The 19,624-nt window shown below is 43.8% G+C and overlaps 1 protein-coding gene and 1 long non-coding RNA gene across 3 annotated transcripts; one reads left to right on the forward strand and one right to left on the reverse strand.

Annotated features, from left to right (window-relative positions):
- Window positions 1–1,385: 1,385 nt before the first annotated feature.
- LOC123747999 (uncharacterized) lies at window positions 1,386–6,018 on the forward strand. Of its 2 annotated transcripts, XR_011222404.1 has the most exons (4): window positions 1,386–1,516; window positions 3,629–3,768; window positions 4,213–4,336; window positions 5,403–6,018. It is a non-coding gene; the product is annotated as an uncharacterized lncRNA (long non-coding RNA). The 2 variants fall into 2 exon arrangements; XR_006771738.2 differs by lacking the exon at window positions 1,386–1,516 and having other exon boundaries at window positions 1,565–3,768.
- An 8,628-nt stretch (window positions 6,019–14,646) lies between these two features.
- LOC138351288 (balbiani ring protein 2-like) lies at window positions 14,647–19,259 on the reverse strand. The gene is made up of 2 exons (XM_069302921.1): window positions 19,165–19,259; window positions 14,647–15,442 (listed from the first exon to the last, which is right to left on the reverse strand). Exons 1-2 carry the CDS (start codon window positions 19,257–19,259, stop codon window positions 14,647–14,649), a joined length of 891 nt encoding a protein of 296 aa, XP_069159022.1.
- Window positions 19,260–19,624: the final 365 nt, after the last annotated feature.

A 19,624-nucleotide genomic window follows, 5' to 3' on the forward strand; every position in this document is an offset into this window, starting at 1 on the left:
CACATTCTCGTCTCCCGTCCTTTCTCTCACCTTCATCTCCTCCCTCGTTCTCCTTTCTTCGTTCTTCCTTTCTTTCTCCTTTGCTCCTTCTTTCCTTTCCTCTTCTCCCTATTCATATCTTTCAGTTTTCTCACCTCATGTCACTCTTCTCCTCCCGTCCTTTCCGTTCTCCCCATTCCTCTCATTTCACTCTTTTCATTCGTCTTTCACTCCTCTCTTGCTATTCTCCTTTCTCCAATCTTCTCCTTTCCTCTCCATTCATAGCTCAATCCTCTTTTACTCTCTCCACTCATATCTCACTCGTCTCTTCTCCCATCCTTTCCTTTCCCTCACTCGCTTTCCCCTCCCTCATTTTTCTCTTCTCCTTTTCTCTCATCTCATCTTTCTTCTGTCTCCTCTCCTCTCTCTCAACTCATATCTCACTTCTCGCATCTTTTCTCGCCCCACCTCTTCCGGTCCCTAGTTTCTCTTCTCCTCTCCCTCTTTTCTCTTCAAGTCTTATCCTCTCCCTCTTTCCTCTAATATTTCTCAGCTCTTTCTTATCTTCCGTTCTCGTATCTCTTTTTGTCGACCTTTTTCCTCTTATTGTGTCCGTACCATCACCCTTTTTCCTCTTCTCGTCTCCTCCTTACCCTCTTTTCTCTCTTATCTATTAATTTCTGTTCTCCCTCTTCTCTCAGTCCTCTCTATTTCTCCCCTTTACTCTCCTGTCAATTTTTCTACTTTATCCTCTTTTGCCTCCTATATCCACTCCCTATCTTTCATCTCCTCTTCTTTGTCCCCACTCTACTCCTTCCTCTCCTTTATCTCATAACTTCTTTATCTTATTTCCTCTTTTCTACTTTTTATTCATCTCATAAATTTTATCCCTGCCCTTGTGTGTCAGTGCGCAATAGAAATTTATAAATTGAAACATTATAATCTAATGTAGTTGATTATAACTGATATATGTGCTTCAGCCTTCAATTTTATTGTCTAGTGTATGATTCTCTGTCCTGTGTGACAATGAATACCAACATCATCCTCATTCTAATAAGGCCTAATTCAATTACGCAGATTCGGCAAAATTTTAATTAAACTTCGTCAGTAAAGATGTTAATAATAATTTCTCATCCCTCTTATTTCCTCTCCTTTTTCTCCTTTCCCTTTCCTCATCCCTCTTTCTCGTTACTCTCCTCTCATCCCTCTCTCTTTACTCTCCTCTCATCCCTCTCTCTTTACTCTCCTCTCATCCCTCTTTCTCCTCCATACTCTCCTCTCCTCTTTCTCCTTACTCATCTCTCCTGTCCTCTTTCCTCCTCTCCTCTCCCTTTTTCTCTTCTGTCTTCTCTCGTTTTTCTTAATGGATATACAGTATTGTATATATACAGTATATTTATTTATTTCCAGAATGCTTACTCTTCTGACTTGCTTGAGCCGTGAAAGACGTGAGCGAACTCTGCAAGAGGTGGTCGAACTCTGCAAGATATGCTGCTTCTTGATATTGTTTTTAAGACTTGACGGATGTTTCTCTCAGGTAGGCTTTTAAATTTATATTTTGGGCAACTTCATTCCCATTCTTTGGTCAGGCTGTTCCTGGTAGGGGACTTGGCTGTTCTCACCTCCTAGGATAGCCTTGGTGGGGGTGGGTGTTAACCTACTCCAGGATAGCTCTTGAGGCCCTCTTGGCCTTGGGCAGCCTTAATGGTTGTACTTGACCCCGGCGGAACACCAATCGCTGCTAGCCAGGGGGAAGGAAGTACTCTCCTCCCTAGGCTAGCCTTGGTGGGGTTGAGTGTTAACCTACTCCAGGATAGCCCTTGGGGCCCTCTTGGCCTTGGGCAGCCTTAATGCTTGTACTTGACCCCGGCGGAACACCAATCGCTGCTAGCCAGGGGGGAAGGAGGTACTCTCCTCCCTAGGCTAGCCTTGGTGGGGTTGAGTGTTAACCTACTCCAGGATAGCCCTTGGGGCCCTCTTGGCCTTGGGCAGCCTTAATGGTTGTACTTAACCCCGGCGGGACTCTATTCCCTGCTAGCCAGGGAGGAGGGGGGGTCCTCTTCCCCTGGGTAGTCTTCATTCTGCAGCAAACCTTGTTTGCTCCATTTCACCACAGCAGGGTACTTCACTGCAAGCTTCGGAGCTTCATCAACTCTACTAGCCTTGGAAGTTTATTTTCCTCTTCGACTACCGATGGAGCACCTCTTCACCTCCAGGTTACTTTTGGGGCTACAATTACCTCCAAATTAGTCATGGCGATTATCCTCCCCAGTAGCCATGATTGGGATCCTATGTCCCTTCTGGTGTCCATAGAGGCTAGATTTATTTCTAGCAGTTTAACCATTTCAAAATTATATTTTATGCACTTTAATTGTTTTATTAAAATGCTAATAATTGTTATTTTTCTTTACAGCTTATTTCCCTTATAATTATTTCCGTATAACCTAATTACCTGTATTTTTATAATGGTTTGCATGTAACCTATTTATTTTTTCAATTGCTTTGTGTATAACCTAAATATTTATGCACATGCTTTCCAAGTAGTCTAATCATTTATCAATAGATTTCCCCTACAGGTTAATGTTTTGTAATGGTTTTCATTACTATTACCGAACTTTGTGATTCCTTTCCGTATAGGATGTTATATTTTTTTGTACAGGATAATTTTTTATAGTATGCTTTTTCCCTAACACCATATTAATTTTTTTCCTGCAGAATACTAATTTTTTCCTTCAAGCATACAATTTTTTTCTTTACGGAATTTAAATGATTTTCTTTTCACCATATATTTTTTGTACTTTCAGCTACTAATTTTTTTTCCTTCCACAACTTAAATGTTTTTCCATTCAACATGCTAAATGTCTTACTTTTTAGCATAATTTATTTTGTTCTATTGCCTTGCATTAATTTTTGCCTGTTAAGTGTATTAATTTTTGCATTATTACCTTGGCCTAATTAATGCTAAATTGTTCTAAATTGTTCTAAATTGTTCTAAATTGTTCTAACACCATATTAATTTTTTCCCTGCAGAATAAAAATTTCTCCCTTCCAGCATACCATTTTTTATCTTTCAGAAATTACAGAATTTAAATGATTATCTTTTCAGCATATTAATTTTTTTTTTACTTTCAGCTACTAATTTTTTCCTCCCACAACTTTTAATGTTTTTCCTTTCATAATTGTCTGCCTTTCAGCATAATTTATTTTGTTTTATTGCTTTGTATTAATTTTTGCCCGTTAATCATATTAATTTTTGTATTATTACCTGTAGCTTAATGCATGTTGAATTGTTTTTCTGCTCAATACAGTTTAATTTAAAATTATGTTTATACTAGTTTTCTTTCAGCTTAATCATTTAAATGTTTAAATTACAGATTTATAATTTTGTTACTGGATTGCTTTCTTGTACTCGAATAATTTCTATATTGATTTCTTTATTGTATCTATAATCTAATGTACATTGTACAATCTAATAATTGTATCTAATAATTTTATTATTATATGACCGTCATTATTTTTAGAACGTTTCAGTTTAGTCGTGTTTGCATTATTTTTCATTGAAATGTGTATCATTTATGAGTTATATACACATTTATTGGTGTGACACAGTGGATGTTGTATGTTTCATTTGGTCACTTATATTGAGCAGCATTTGGTCCGGTCAGTAACTGGATGAATGACTACATAGACAGCCTCGCCCATGTTGGTATACCAGTCCAGTATCCAGATGGACTCTAGAGGGCTAACTGGTTCAGTTAACATCATTATGGTCTACAATCTACATAATAGGTAGGCGTCCTTTAGTTTATCTTATTCAATAAAGTGTAAATTTTGTAATCAAAACAATATATGCATATGATATTTAAGTGTATTAAATATTTTATTAACTTGCTTGTGATGAGCATTACTAATAATAACATGAACAAAATTACTAAGTAAAAATATTTAGTCATTTACATTTTTTCAAATACAGTGAATGACTTTAGAACCAGTAAGTTCTTACATTAGATTTGTTACGAGTTAATGATGGTTTCAGACGATCTTCGGTCATTACCATAGCAGACATATGTCAACTGTTCATATTTTCGATTTGGGAGCGTTGTATTTAATTGTGGAAGACACAGTATTATGACAATGAGTTAACCATTAATCCATCCATCATGATGAGTCAATCAATTAACCATCATGATGAGTCAATTTATTACAATATTTAAAAAAGCAAATATTTTGCAGTTGCATTGTCTTCATTGCTGAAATTCAAGTCTACTCGCAGCCGTGGAGGACTTCAAGCGAGGACACTACCTGCTTAACATTTGTCATTCGAGAAAGAGAATTCAGCCGGCTGTAATGTTTTAGTGTAAGTATTGCACAATATTTAATTAAAAAGCTTGAACAGTAATTTTAGTTAAAGCAAAAGACAACTTATAGTGATATAAATTAGCATGGTAAAACTAGTGTTTGTTATTGGTTTCTCAATATGGCAACCCCACAATGTTACAGAAAGCCTTATATGCAGCCTGCTCCCCGCAACATTGAATGAAAATAGGAAGAGGCATTGAGAACCTCTTGGCTAAATATTAAATCCTATGAAAATGGGAAATTTAGATACAAACATTGAGAACCTCTTGGCTAAATATTAAATCCTATGAAAATGGGAAATTTAGATACAAACATTGAGAACCTCTTGGCTAAATATTAAATCTCATGTAAATGGGGAATTTAAATACAAATTTTCTATAATTAAGAACATGTGATAGTATTTAGTGAGGTAGACAAAGACACCAGCTAAGATTGCGGAGAGGTCAAAAGCAACATTTTGTACAGTTAATGGAAGAGATGTAGCTGGATCTTGGACAATTAATGGAAGAGATGTAGCTGGATCTTGGACAATTAATGGAAGAGATGTAGCTGGATCTTGGACAATTAATGGAAGAGATATAGCTGGATCTTGGACACTTAATGGAAGAGATGCAGAGGGTTAAGGACGGACATATAGAGCTAACCGTACCAGTTTAACTTAATTATGTCCTCCATAGTAGGTAGACCTATATTGATTTGTATTATTAAATTGTAAAATTTTTAAGCAAAGTAGTATATGCATATGAAATTTAAGTATTCTTTTAATAACTTTCTTGTCACATTAATCACTATAATTACTTAACTAAAGTGGTTAATAAAATCATTGTTATTTACGTTTTTCAAATAGTCAATGACTTAAAAACCAGTAAGCTCCTGCATTGAATTTCCTGCGTTGAATTTCTAGAGTTTATGAGGTTTTCATACCATCTTCGGTCATTACCATAGACATGTCAACTGTTTTCATTTTCGTTTTGTGAGCATTGTATTTAATTGTTGAAGTCACAGTATTATGACGCATTAATCACATCAATGTATTAAAATATTTAAAAGCATATATTTTGCAGATGCAGTCTTCAATGCTGAAATTTAAGTCTACTCGCAGCCGTGGAGGACTTAAAGCGAGGGCACTACCAGTTTAACCTATGTCATTCGAGGAAGAAAATTCAGCCGACTGCAATATTTTAGTGTAAGTATTGCACAGTATTTAATTACAAATTTGAAAAGTAAATTAGTAAACGCTAAAGATGAATTATCAGTGATATAGTCCCGGATATGGTGAAATTAATATTGTAAAACTAGGGTTTGTTATTAGTTTCTCAATCTGGCAACCCCAACAATGTTAAAAGAAGCCCCACATGCAGCTTGCTCCCTGCAACATTCAATGAAAATAGGAAGAGGCATTGTGAACCTCTTTGCAAAGTACCTAATCCCATGAAAATGGGAAATTGGATATTAATTTTCCATGATTAAGGATTTATTTATTAAATATTTCTTTGGATATTAATTTTCCATGTTGAAGGATTTAATTATTAAATATTTAGTATTTTATTCAGATATAGTATATTGTTGCAAAGAAAACCGCTAAGATTCTGTGAGGTCAAGAGCCACGTTTTGATAGCAAATGAAAGAAACATAGCTGTTTAATGATGGATTGATTTTCAGAATTTACTACAAAACAAATTAGAAACTTAGAAAATTTAAGTTTATTATACTAAACCAAACCTAAATAGAGAAAGGCTCCCTGTGATGGCCTAGATACGAGGAAATGGGTAATGGAATAGATGTTAGGGACTAGACGATGGTTTAGACACTAGTGTCTACAATGATGGAAAAGAGGCGAGGGAATGGGTTATGCATTACTGGCGAGGGCATAGGTGATGGGATGGGGCCACAGGTAAGGGATTGGTTGATGGGGTCTGATGCGGATGACTGGGTGATAGGGACTGGCTGATGGGGTCTGATGCGGATGCCTGGGTGATAGGGACTGGCTGATGGGGTCTGATGCGGATGCCTGGGTGATAGGGACTGGCTGATGGGGTCTGATGCGGATGCCTGGGTGATAGGGACTGTCTGATGGGGTCTGAGGCGAGGGGCCGAGTTATAGATGAAGCGAGTGTGGGTGATGGGCCAGAGGCTAGGGCCTGGAGGATAGGCTACAGGCGAGTCTGGATGATGGGCTATAGGCGAGGGTCTGGACTTATGGTTTACAGGCGAGGGGTCTGGACGATGGGCTACAGGCGAGGGTCTGGCCAATGGGCTACAGGCGAGTCTGGACGATGGGTTATAGGCGAGTGTCTGGGTAATGGGCTATTGGCAAGGGCCTGGACGATGGGCTACAGGCGAGGGGTCTGGACGATGGGCTATAGGCAAGGGGTCTGAACGATGGGCTATAGGCGAGGGGTCTGGACGATGGGCCACAAGAAGGGCCTGGTGATGGTCCATAGGCTAGGATCTGGGTTGATAGTCCATAGGCTAAATGGTGATGGTCCACAGGCTAAATGGTGATGGTCCACAGGCTAAGGTAAATGGCAAAGTCCTGGATGATGTCCTAGAGGCTAGAGTTTGGGTGATGGGCTACAGGCGAGGGTCTCTGCGATGGGCTGTAGGCGAGAACTTGGACGATAGGCCATAGTTGAGGGGCCTGGATGATGGGCTACAGGTGAGGGCCTTGACGATATGCTACAGTCGAGGCCTTGACGATGGGCTATAGGCGAGGCCTTGGACAAAAGGCTATAGGCGAGGGTCTGGACAAAGGGCTATTAGGCGAGGACTTTGTTAATGGTTCCTCGGGCCTTGTTGATGATCCACAGGCTAGGATCTGGATGTTGGTCTTCAGGCTAAATGGTGGTGGGCCACAAGGATGGGCGAGGGAGAAGAGCATTCAGGCAAAGGTCCTGAGTGATGTACCTCGGCCACGGGACCTCGCGGCTGAGTGGACAGCGCTCGGGGGTCGTAGTTCTAAGGGTCCGGGTTCGATTCCCGGCCGAAGTAGAAATATTTGTTGGCCGTAGTCGAGGGTCGAGGAGTCTTGAGTGATGGGTTAGATGTGAATGCCTTTATTGGTGGTCATAGGCAAGGAATCTGGATGATGGACTGAGGCAAGGGGGTCTGGATGATAGACTGAGGTCTGAGCGAGAGGCGAGTAAGTTTTTGATGGTTTAGAGGCGAAAACCTTTGTGATGTGCTAAATGAAAGGGCCTGGGTGATGAGCCACAAGCGATGACATTGGATGATGGACTTTAGGCGAGGGTTTGTGATGGGCCTTAGGTGAGAGCTACGGTAGTGGGCGAGGGTGTATCGGTGATGGGCTGCACGCAATGGTCTCTGTGGTGGGCCACAGGCGAGGTTATAGGTGAGGGGCTCGTTTATAGGCATTCACGTGAGAACGTGAACGATAGGCAACACGCAAGGGCCTGCGTGATGACGTCAAAGGCTAGGGGTCTAGGCGATAGGCCACAGTTGAGGGCCTTCGTGATGGAGAATGATCAAGGATCTAGATGATGGGCTACAGGCAAGGGCCTGAATGATGTCCAATAGGCTAGTCTGGGTGATGGGTTAGATGCGAGGGTCTGGGTGATGGGCAACAGGCGAGGCCCTGGGTGGGAATATGGCTTAGGTTTATAGGCCACATGTGAGGGCCTAGATTATGGGCCACATGATCTCGGCGGGGGGCCTGGGTGAAGGTCTAGGAAATTGGTCACGGGCGAGGGCCTGGGTGTTAAGTCACTGTGAAAGACCTGTATGGTAGGCCACGGTAGAGAGTCTTAAGTAATGGGCTGGAGTCGAGTGCGTTATGATGGACTAAAAGCGGGGGGCTGGATGATCATCGAGAAGCAAACGACTGGAAGTTGCATATTATCCATGTCAATGGCATGGATAATATGCTTCATGCGAAGTCCTGGGTGATGGACTAGAAGTAAGAACCAAGGTAATAAGACAAGAAGCTAGGGACCTTCGTGATAGACAACAACCGAGGGACCAGGGTGATGGACTAGAATTAAGAACCTAGGAGGTTTTGGGTAATGGACTAGGAGTGAGGGCTTGCCAAGAATGTTTCTTGTCCCAAGCGGATGCTATTCTTACCAAATGTCTTCTAACATATATCCAGTGAGGCTCCTCTTATGAGTCTGCCCGACGGGATATTATTCTTATCAAACCTAACTATCCTACAACCTAGTTAACCTAAAATTACCTTCCTTTTCCCTGGTGAGACTTTGTCCGATGAGGCTTCTCTTATGAGTCTGCCCGATGTGATATTGCTCATCTAACCTCATTTTCCTTGACCTAGTAAACCTAAATATCCCACTGAAACTTATAACTAGCACCGCATTTAGGACAAAATATTCAAAAGCTTAGAATCGATCTTAGCTCCGTGATGGGCCACAATCGGGGTGTCTGAATGATAGACTAAGAGGTAAGGGCCTGGGTGTTCAACTAGGAGTTAGTGCTTCAGAGATGGTAGACTAGAGGCAAGGTCCTTTGTCATTCGCAACAGGCGATGGTTAGAGTTGATGGGCCTGGACCTGGGTAATAGGAAAGGCACTGTGTGATGGGCTAAAGGCTAAGGCCTGAATGATATCCAAGAGGCTAGTCATGGTGATAGGCTACAGGCTAAGGCCTGGATGATATCCTAGAGGCTGGAGTCAGGGTGATGGACTACAGGCTAAGGCCTGGATGATGTCCAAGAAGCTAGTCAGGGTGATGGGCTACAGGCTAAGGCCTGGATGATGTCTAGAGATTAGAGGCAGGGTGATGGGCTCCAGGCTAAGGCCTGGATGATGTTCTACAGGCAGGGTGATGGGCTACAGGTTAAGGACTAGATGATGTATAGAGACTAGAGGCAGGGTGATGGGCTCCAGGGTAAGGCCTGGATGATGTCTAGAGACTAGAGGCAGGGTTATGGGCTACAGGCTAAGGCCTGGATGATGTTCTATAGGCAGGGTGATGGGCTACAGGCTAAAGCCTGGATGATGTCCAAGAAGCTAGTGAGGGTGATGGGCTACAGGCTAAGGCCTGGATGATCTATAGGCAGGATGATGGGCTACAGGCTAAGGCCTGGGTGATGTTCTATAGGCAGGGTGATGGGCTACAGGCTAAGGCCTGGATGATGTCCAAGAAGCTAGTCAGGGTGATGGGCTACAGGCTAAGGCCTGGATGATGTCCAAGAAGCTAGTCAGGGTGATGGGCTACAGGCTAAGGCCTGGATGATGTCCAAGAAGCTAGTCAGGGTGATGGGCTACAGGCTAAGGCCTGGATGATGTTCTATAGGCAGGGTGATGGGCTACAGGCTAAGGCCTGGATGATGTCCAAGAAGCTAGTGAGGGTGATGGGCTACAGGCTAAGGCCTGGATGATATCTAGAGACTAGAGGCAGGGTGATGAGCTACAGGCTAAGGCCTGGATGATGTCCAAGAAGCTAGTGAGGGTGATGGGCTACAGGCTAAGGCCTGGATGATGTTCTTTAGGAAGGGTGATGGGCTACAGACTAAGGCCTGGATGATGTTCTATAAGCAGGGTGATGGGCTACAGGCTAAGGCCTGGATGATGTCCAAGAAGCTAGTGAGGGTGATGGGCTAAGGCCTGGATAATGTTCTTTAGGCAGGGTAATGGGCTACAGGCTAAGGCCTGGATGATGTTCTATAGGCAGGGTGATGGGCTACAGGCTAAGGCCTGGATAATGTTCTATAGGCAGGGTGATGGGCTACAGGCTAAGGCCTGGATGATGTTCTATAGGCAGGGTGATGGGCTACAGGCTAAGGCCTGGATGATGTCCAAGAAGCTAGTGAAGGTGATGGGCTACAGGCTAAGGCCTGGATGATGATCTATAGTCAGGGTGATGGGCTACAGGCTAAGGACTAGATGTATAGAGACTAGAGGCAGGGTGATGGGCTCCAGGCTAAGGCCTGGATGATGTTCTATAGGCAGGGTGATGGGCTCCAGGCTAAGGCCTGGATGATGTTCTATAGGCAGGGTGATGGGCTACAGGCTAAGGCCTGGATGATATCCTAGAGGCTGGAGTCAGGGTGATGGGCTACAGGCTAAGGCCTGGATGATGTCCAAGAAGCTAGTGAGGGTGATGGGCTACAGGCTAAGGCTTGGATGATGTTCTATAGGCAGGATGATGGGCTACAGGCTAAGGCCTGGATGATCTATAATCAAGGTGATGGGCTACAGGCTAAGGCCTGGATGATGTTCTATAGGCAGGGTGATGGGTTACAGGCTAAGGCCTGGATGATGTCCAAGAAGCTAGTGAGGGTGATGGGCTACAGGCTAAGGCCTGGATGATGTTCTTTAGGCAGGGTGATGGGCTACAGGCTAAGGCCTGGATGAAGTTCTATAGGCAGGGTGATGGGCTACAGGCTAAGGCCTGGATGATGTTTAGAGATTAGAGGCAGGGTGATGGGCTACAGGCTAAGGCCTGGATGATGTTCTATAGGCAGGGTGATGGGCTACAGGCTAAGGACTAGATGATGTATAGAGACTAGAGGCAGGGTGATGGGCTCCAGGCTAAGGCCTGGATGATGTTCTATAGGCAGGGTGATGGGCTACAGGTTAAGGACTAGATGATGTATAGAGACTAGAGGCAGGGTGATGGGCTCCAGGCTAAGGCCTGGATGATGTCTAGAGACTAGAGGCAGGGTTATGGGCTACAGGCTACGGCCTGGATGATGTTCTATAGGCAGGGTGATGGGCTACAGGCTAAAGCCTGGATAATGTCCAAGAAGCTAGTGAGGGTGATGGGCTACAGGCTAAGGCCTGGATGATGTTCTATAGGCAGGATGATGGGCTACAGGCTAAGGCCTGGATGATGTTCTATAGGCAGGGTGATGGGCTACAGGCTAAGGCCTGGATGATGTTCTATAGGCAGGGTGATGGGCTACAGGCTAAGGCCTGGATGATGTCCAAGAAGCTAGTGAAGGTGATGGGCTACAGGCTAAGGCCTGGATGATGTCCAAGAAGCTAGTGAGGGTGATGGGCTACAGGCTAAGGCCTGGATGATGTTCTACAGGCAGGGTGATGGGCTACAGGCTAAGGACTAGATGATGTATAGAGACTAGAGGCAGGGTGATGGGCTCCAGGCTAAGGCCTGGATGATGTTCTATAGGCAGGGTGATGGGCTACAGGCTAAGGCCTGGATGATGTTCTATAGGCAGGGTGATGGGCTACAGGCTAACGCCTGGATGATGTCCAAGAAGCTAATGAGGGTGATGGGCTACAGGCTAAGGCCTGGATGATGATTAGAGATTAGAGGCAGGGTGATGGGCTCCAGGCTAAGGCCTGGATGATGTTCTAGAGGGAGGGTGATGGGCTACAGGTTAAGGACTAGATGATGTATAGAGACTAGAGGCAGGGTGATGGGCTCCAAGCTAAGGCCTGGATGATGTCTAGAGACTAGAGGCAGGGTTATGGGCTACAGGCTAAGGCCTGGATGATGTTCTATAGGCAGGGTGATGGGCTACAGGCTAAGGCCTGGATGATGTCCAAGAAGCTAGTGAGGGTGATGGGCTACAGGCTAAGGCCTGGATGATGTCCAAGAAGCTAGTGAGGGTGATGGGCTACAGGCTAAGGCCTGGATGATGTTTAGAGATTAGAGGCAGGGTGATGGGCTCCAGGCTAAGGCCTGGATGATGTTCTAGAGGGAGGGTGATGGGCTATAGGTTAAGGACTAGATGATGTATAGAGACTTGAGGCAGGGTGATGGGCTCCAGGCTAAGGCCTGGATGATGTCTAGAGACTAGAGGCAGGGTTATGGGCTACAGGCTAAGGCCTGGATGATGTTCTATAGGCAGGGTGATGGGCTACAGGCTAAAGCCTGGATGATGTCCAAGAAGCTAGTGAGGGTGATGGGCTACAGGCTAAGGCCTGGATGATGTTCTATAGGCAGGGCGATGGGCTACAGGCTAAGGCCTGAATGATGTTCTATAGGCAGGGTGATGGGCTACAGGCTAAGGCCTGGATGATGTCCAAGAAGCTAGTCAGGGTGATGGGCTACAGGCTAAGGCCTGGATGATGTCCTAGAGGCTATAGTCAGGGTGATAGGTTACAGGCTAAGGCCTGGATGATGTCCAAGAGGCTAGAGGCAGGGTGATGGGCTACAGGCTAAGGCCTGGATGATGTTTAGAGACAAGAGGCAGGGTGATGGGCTACAGGCTAAGGTCTGGATGATCTAGAGGCTAGAGTCAGGGTGATGGGCTACAGGCTAAGGCCTGGGTGATGTCCTAGAGGCTAGAGTCAGGGTGATGGGCTACAGGCTAAGGCCTGGATGATGTCCTAGAGGCTAGTCAGGGTGATGGGCTACTGGTTAAGGCCTGGATGATAGGCTGGAGGCTAGAGTCAGGGTGATGGGCTACTGGCTAAGGCCTAGATGATGTCTTAGAGACTAGAGGCAGGGTGATGGGCTAAGGCCTAAATGATGTCTAGAGACTAGAGGCAGGGTGATGGGCTAAGGCCTAAATGATGTCTAGAGACTAGAGGCAGGGTGATGGGCTACAGGCTAAAGCCTGGAAGATGTCCAAGAAGCTAGTCAGGGTGATGGGCTACAGGCTGAGGCCTGGATGATGTTCTAGAGGCAGGGTGTTGGGCTACAGGCTAAGGCCTAGATGATGTATAGAGACTAGAGGCAGGGTCATGGGCTACAGGCTAAGACCTGGATGATGTCCTAGAGGATAGTCAGGGTGATGGGCTACAGGCTAAGGCCTGGATGATGTCTAGAGTCAGGGTGATGGGCTACAGGCTAACACCTGGATGATGTCCTAGAGGCTAGTCAGGGTGATGGGCTACATGCTAAGGCCTGGATAATGTTCTAGAGGCTAGAGACAGGGTGATGGGCTACAGGCTAAGGCCTGGATGATGTCTAGAGGCAGGGTGATGGGCTATAGGTTAAGGCCTTTGTGATATGCTGGAGGCTAGAGTCAGGGTGATGGGCTACAGGCTATGGCCTGGGAGATGTCTAGAGACTAGAGGCAGGGTGATGGGCTACAGGCGAGGGGCTCGTTTATGGGCAATACGCGAGAACGTGAATGATAGGCAACACGCAAGATCCTGCGTGATGGGTAGGACCTCCATTACCCCTACACAGGTAGGGGTAATGGATGTGTCGACATGATAAATACACTAGGACGCAGGGAACGCATGATGGACTAGTATCAGGATGATGGGACTTAGGCAAAGGTTTGTGGTGATGGGACTAAGGCGAAGGCTTGGGATGATGGGACTCAGGCGAAGGCTTGGGATGATGGGACTCAGGCAAAGGCTTGGTGCGATAAGGCAAAGGCTTGATGTGATGAGACAAAGGCAAAGGCTTGGTGTGATGAGGCAAAGGCTTGGTGTGATGAGTCGAAGGCTTGGTGTGATGAGACTGGCAAAGTCTTGATGTGATTAGATAAAGGCGAAGGCTTGGTGTGATGAAACAAAGGCGAAGGCTTGGTGTGATGAGACTCTGGCAAAGTCTTGATGAGATGAGATAAAGGCGAAGGCTTGGTGTGATGAGATAAAGGCGAAGGCTTGGTGTGATGAGACTCTGGCAAAGTCTTGATGAGATGAGATAAAGGCGAAGGCTTGGTGTGATGAGATAAAGGCGAAGGCTTGGTGTGATGAGACAAAGGCGAAGGCTTGGTGTGATGAGACTGGCAAAGTCTTGATGTGATGAGATAAAGGCAAAGATTTGGTGTGATGAGACTCTGGCAAAGTCTTAATGTGATGAGATAAAGGCAAAGGCTTGATGTCATGAGACAAAGGCGAAGGCTTGGAGTGATGAGACAAAGACGAAGGCTTGGTGTGAAGAGACTGGCAAAGTCTTGATTTGATGAGATAAAGGCAAAGGCTTGGTGTGATGAGACTCTGGCAAAGTCTTGATGTGATGAGATAAAGGCAAAGGCTTGATGTCATGAGACAAAGGCGAAGGCTTGGAGTGATGAGACAAAGACGAAGGCTTGGTGTGATGAGACTGGCAAAGTCTTGATGTGATGAGATAAAGGCAAAGGCTTGGTGTGATGAGACTCTGGCAAAGTCTTGATGTGATGAGATAAAGGCAAAGGCTTGATGTCATGAGACAAAGGCGAAGGCTTGGTGTGATGAGATAAAGGCGAAGGCTTGGTGTGAAGAGACTCTGGCAAAGTCTTGATGTGATGAGATAAAGGCAAAGGCTTGATGTCATGAGACAAAGGTGAAGGCTTGGAGTGATGAGACAAAGACGAAGGCTTGGTGTGAAGAGACTGGCAAAGTCTTGATGTGATGAGATAAAGGCAAAGGCTTGGTGTGATGAGACTGACAAGGCTTGATGTGATAAGATAAAGGCAAAGGCTTGGTGTCATGAGACAAAGGCGAAGGCTTGGAGTGATGAGACATAGACGAAGGCTTGGTGTGATGAGACTGGCAAAGTCTTGATGTGATGAGATAAAGGCAAAGGCTTGGTGTGATGAGATAAAGGCAAAGGCTTGGTGTGATGAGATAAAGAAGGCTTGGTGTGATGAGATTTAGGCGAAGGCTTGGTGTGATGAGATTCAGGCGAAGGCTTGGTGTGATGAGATTCAGGCGAAGGCTTGGTGTGATGAGATTTAGGCGAAGGCTTGGTGTGATGAGATTCAGGCGAAGGCTTGGTGTGATGAGATTCAGGCGAAGGCTTGGTGTGATGAGATTCAGGCGAAGGCTTGGTGTGATGAGATTCAGGCGAAGGCTTGGTGTGATGAGATTCAGGCGAAGGCTTGGTGTGATGAGATTCAGGCGAAGGCTTGGTGTGATGAGATTCAGGCGAAGGCTTGGTGTGATGAGATTCAGGCGAAGGCTTGGTGTGATGAGATTCAGACGAAGGTTTGGTTTGATTAGATTCAGGCGAAGGCTTGGTGTGATGAGATTCAGACGAAGGTTTGGTTTGATTAGATTCATGCAAAGGCTTGGTGTGATGAGATTCAGACGAAGGTTTGGTTTGATTAGATTCAGGCGAAGGCTTGGTGTGATAAGGCAAAGGTTTGGTGTGATGAGATTCAGACGAAGGTTTGGTTTGATTAGATTCAGGCGAAGGCTTGGTGTAATGAGATCCAGGCGAAGGCTTGGTGTGATGAGACTGGCGTGATGGGACTCTGGCGAAGGCTTGGGGTGATGTGACTCTTTAAAGGTGAAAAGCCGCATCCAGGGATCTGGGAAAGGTTCTGGGTGGTGGGCCACAGGCGAATGTCTTTATGACGAGCCATAGCCGAGAGCCTTCGCGATGGCCCAAAAACGAGGGCTTTCACGATGGACTAGAAGTGAAGGAATAGTCTAGGTGATAGGTCTCAGGCGATTCATGATGCACAACAGGGGACGACATGAGTATTGGGCGACAGGCGAGGGCCTAGTTGATGGGCTATAGGGGCTTGGGTGATGAGCCATAGTGAAGGGCTTGGGTGATGGGCCACACTCCAGGGGTCTGGATGATTGACTTGAAGGCGATGACCTTGATGGGCTAGGGTCTGGGAGATGGGTTAGAGGCGAAAAGCTTTGTGATCGGTTAAATGCTAGGGTGTGGGTTATAGGCTACAGGCGAGGGCTTGGGCTATGAGTCACAGGCGGGGGCTTTGGTTATGAGTCACAGGCGAGGACTTGGGTGATGGATCACAGGCGAAGGCCTTGATCATAGGTCTGAGTTAAGAGCCCGTGTGGTATTCTAGAAGCGAGTGTCATGATGATGGGAAGCCAGAAAATGGATGTTGGACTGTAAGCAAGGGTTGGGGATTATAAGTGAAAGTACGGGTTATGGTCTGCAAGTGTTTAGATGGTGGAGTATAAGCAAGTGCCACGATGATGGGCTGAAGGCGAGGGTCTGAGTTATGGAATAGAATCAAGAGCATGAATGATGGTCTAAAAGCGGGCCTGGTAGGTGAACTAAAAGTGACGGTCAAGAATAGAGGGTCTGATGGAGTAGAACCGAGGGACCTGCGAGATAGACTAGAACTCCAATTCCTGGTTAGTCATTTAAACTTGCCATGGTGTCTTTTCAGTCAGTTAATTATCTACAGTATCTGGTTTGTCAACCCAGCCAGAGCTTACTATTCAGCTGAGTGAAATAAGTTAATGCACTGCTGTTGCCGTAGTCAACAATCTGGCAGTGCAGTCTAGATCACGATGTGTCTATGTGTTCATCCTATCCTATCCTCTTTGTTTTGTCCTTGCCACTCCTTGTGGGTGGTCGTCAGCATATCACCATCAGCTTGCTGTTGGTGAGTGATTTTTGGTGGTAACCTAGCTACCACTGAAAATCCCGAAGTACCTCTACAAGATATTTTTATTTCTTTTATAAAAGAAATTTAAATTGAATGTAGGTTCGTGGTTTAGGGTTCCACGCAACAAAGGTTTGTGTCCTTACTGAAGATTTCACATTAGTGATTTCTTCATGTGGGATACCCTTTGGACGAATACCCCTGGTCCGGCTCGTAGTCGCAGACCTCATCGTGGTGAGCCGGTGAACATAGAATAGCATGACTCCTCACTTTAAAAGTTATTGGGACTGATCTTTACAGTAATTGGTGAATATATTTAAAAAAAAATACAGCTCATTTATTACAATAATAATGAATATTTTTTATTCCACTAATTTGTAGAAGCAACATTTTATTTATCAGTTATCAAGTACAGTAGTTCTATATCAGATTAAACTAATTTTCATCTCTAATACTTAAATAGGAAGTTAATGCTATTCTATGGCCAACATGCGACTTGTTTATTGACATTTTAGTACTGGAATGAGGGTGAATGGCATACCAGTTTCTTATTAACTACAACATTTCACAATTTAAAAAATAATTTGTTTTAATAGTACTAGAACAAACATTTAATGATTTAGTACACTTTGGTAAATATCAAAAATGTATATTTTGATAAATATAAAAAATGTAAATTATCAGTTTCTGATCAATAGTGTAGATAACCTTGATTCTTGTCCACTTCATGACCACAGCCCAGTATAAAAATGTTTGTATTTTAATTGTGTTCAATTATAAAACAAGTTTTCCTCATCTTTGAAGTTTTTCTACCCGTTTTTCGAAAACTTACAATTTATCTTAATTTCACACATTTTCAATCACCATTACATTATACGTATACGAATATCAATGCGAGATCTAAGATGAAGTGACACAATAACTGGTATTTTGTTAATGGTAAAAGTTATATCTGATACCAGAGTCGACACAACCTTTGATTCAAGCCTTAGTTAATAATAGTTTGGGCGTTGCAGCAGAGGTGACGTTCATGTACAACACCTGAAGATACTTAACGAAATTCGACTCTGGGATTATAATCAACAAATTCATATATAATCTACAATTTGACTTCGGTAAGTACCGTAGAATTATAAAACTGCCCGAACGAATATATTACAAATTGTTTCATTGCAGGCAAATACATACTTCCGAAGTGTATGACTTATATTCTAACTCGATTACATACCTTTGGCATAACAACCGATTGATTGCTGGGTAGGGAAAACATTTTTACATTTTTCGTACACTAGACCGTTGGTTCACCCAGCTGTAAATATTTTTGGGCAATGGTCCATTTTTGTACATTCGACTAGTTGTTTTTATAAGAATTTTCAATTTGAGAGGATAGGTTGTCATAATAATTGTTCCTATTTTCTAGCTTAAGATTGGTAAAATTTATAAATCTGAAAAATATGTGGGTCGTGTTTATTGTAATATTTCACTGAAATATCTCTGCTGAATATTTCAGTTTTAAGATCGGATCAAACTAGTTGAATGCAACTGCAGCACATGTATTAGTATCGAACGTAAAGTTGTTTCAGCAATAGGTCTTTCATATCTTTAGCCCTTAATACTGTATGTGACAGCTATTTCTTAACATGTTTTATTTTCATGTGTACATCTATTTATGTACATTTTATGGTTATGGTAAAGATTTCGATGATAAATATGTGCATTCTCACTTAACACAGTTGCGGTCATGTTTTACAGCTAACGAAGGATTTGCATGAAATTTTAGGTTTTAAGGTGAACAGTCAATCTTGAAATATAACTAGTTGAGAAATTGCATAAATTTGAGTTAACATAATTAGTCACGTAATGACTACATCAGTAGTAGGAAAAGATGGTGATAATGAAATTATATTAGCTACATATTTAGAATGTAGAATACCACGTGAGCATTTCAAGCCAATTTGTATACGATACAGTGCAAGCATTTTCTGTAAGCTCACACTATGAAAGTTTCATACTTTTTTTTACCTCATTTACCACTACAACAGTTTTTTTTTAAGTATAATAATCAGAGTACAACCCTTGTAACTCTAAAGGAAATTTGCTTTAATTAAAAATAATATATCAAAAATTTGGGTTACAAGGTTGTAGTCTATAATACTGAAAATAGTACTTTGCCAATGAACATTTGAGTTTGTTCCTATGGCCACTGTTTGTTTTAGATTCAGTTACTCTGAACAAAAGTTCCAAGTAACGGTGAATACCAGAATTATCCTCACTAATAAATAAGACTTAATTGAATTCCTCAGTGATTGATTGAAATATGATTCAATCTTGCAAAATTAAAGAACAATATACGAGGTGAAAAGAAATAACCTATATCGCGAAGAGAGGTGAATAGATGAAACCTTGAAAAAACAGATGTATCAGAGACACGTAAGAAAGTACTCATTCAGTGAGGGTGGTAAGCAAGTGGAAGCAGTGGAAGTCGGTAATATATAGTTAAGAACATACGGTATATCATTGAACAATCTTTTACAAGATAATTAAAAGGTCCAAGAGTTACATGTAACTTTTTCTCAGTGAGTTAAGTAAGCATAATTAGGCAAGCACACAAAACAGGGTCATATCTCTCCCACTCAGTACGGTACATGAGGCGTCGCCCACTGCTGCTACACCCTCCGGCAAGCACGCCCATGCTTAAGTCTCCACTCATGCCGTCTCGCACACCCATCTCCAGATATATAGCATTGTACGCTCACGTCTAGTCCGCCCCCGCATGTCAACTCCCACACGCCCATGCTTGTATTTCTGCTACCGCATGCCCACCCATACAGGCTCATGCACACACTCCCACGCCCGTGTACACTTCTCTGGCCACCTTGACTCACCTCTGAGCACTTGACCCCGTCCCATGTCCGGGTGCTGATCTGAAGACAGGACCCCCATGAATTTGACTACGTTAAAGAATCGGGGGCCTTCATGAATTTGTCATAGAAGTGTGGAAAAGAATTGGCTCTGAGAGGCTGGTTCTAGGATGTCAGACAAGGTGTTGTTTCCAGGAGACAAGACAGTGATGATTCTACGTGAGTAGACAAG

This window comes from Procambarus clarkii, chromosome 49, assembly GCF_040958095.1.
Source record: "Procambarus clarkii isolate CNS0578487 chromosome 49, FALCON_Pclarkii_2.0, whole genome shotgun sequence".
NCBI classification, from domain to species: domain Eukaryota; kingdom Metazoa; phylum Arthropoda; class Malacostraca; order Decapoda; family Cambaridae; genus Procambarus; species Procambarus clarkii.

What these genes read in the sequence shown, in the direction of transcription:
- LOC138351288 (XM_069302921.1), bottom strand. Translation starts at nt 19,259, where the DNA reads ATGGGTGTGCGAGACGGCATGAGTGGAGACTTAAGCATGGGCGTGCTT. An exon ending in CGCCTCATGTACCGTACTGA is followed by an intron (nt 15,443 to 19,164) that starts GTGGGAGAGATA and finishes TCACCTTTAAAG; the next exon opens with AGTCACATCACCCCAAGCCT.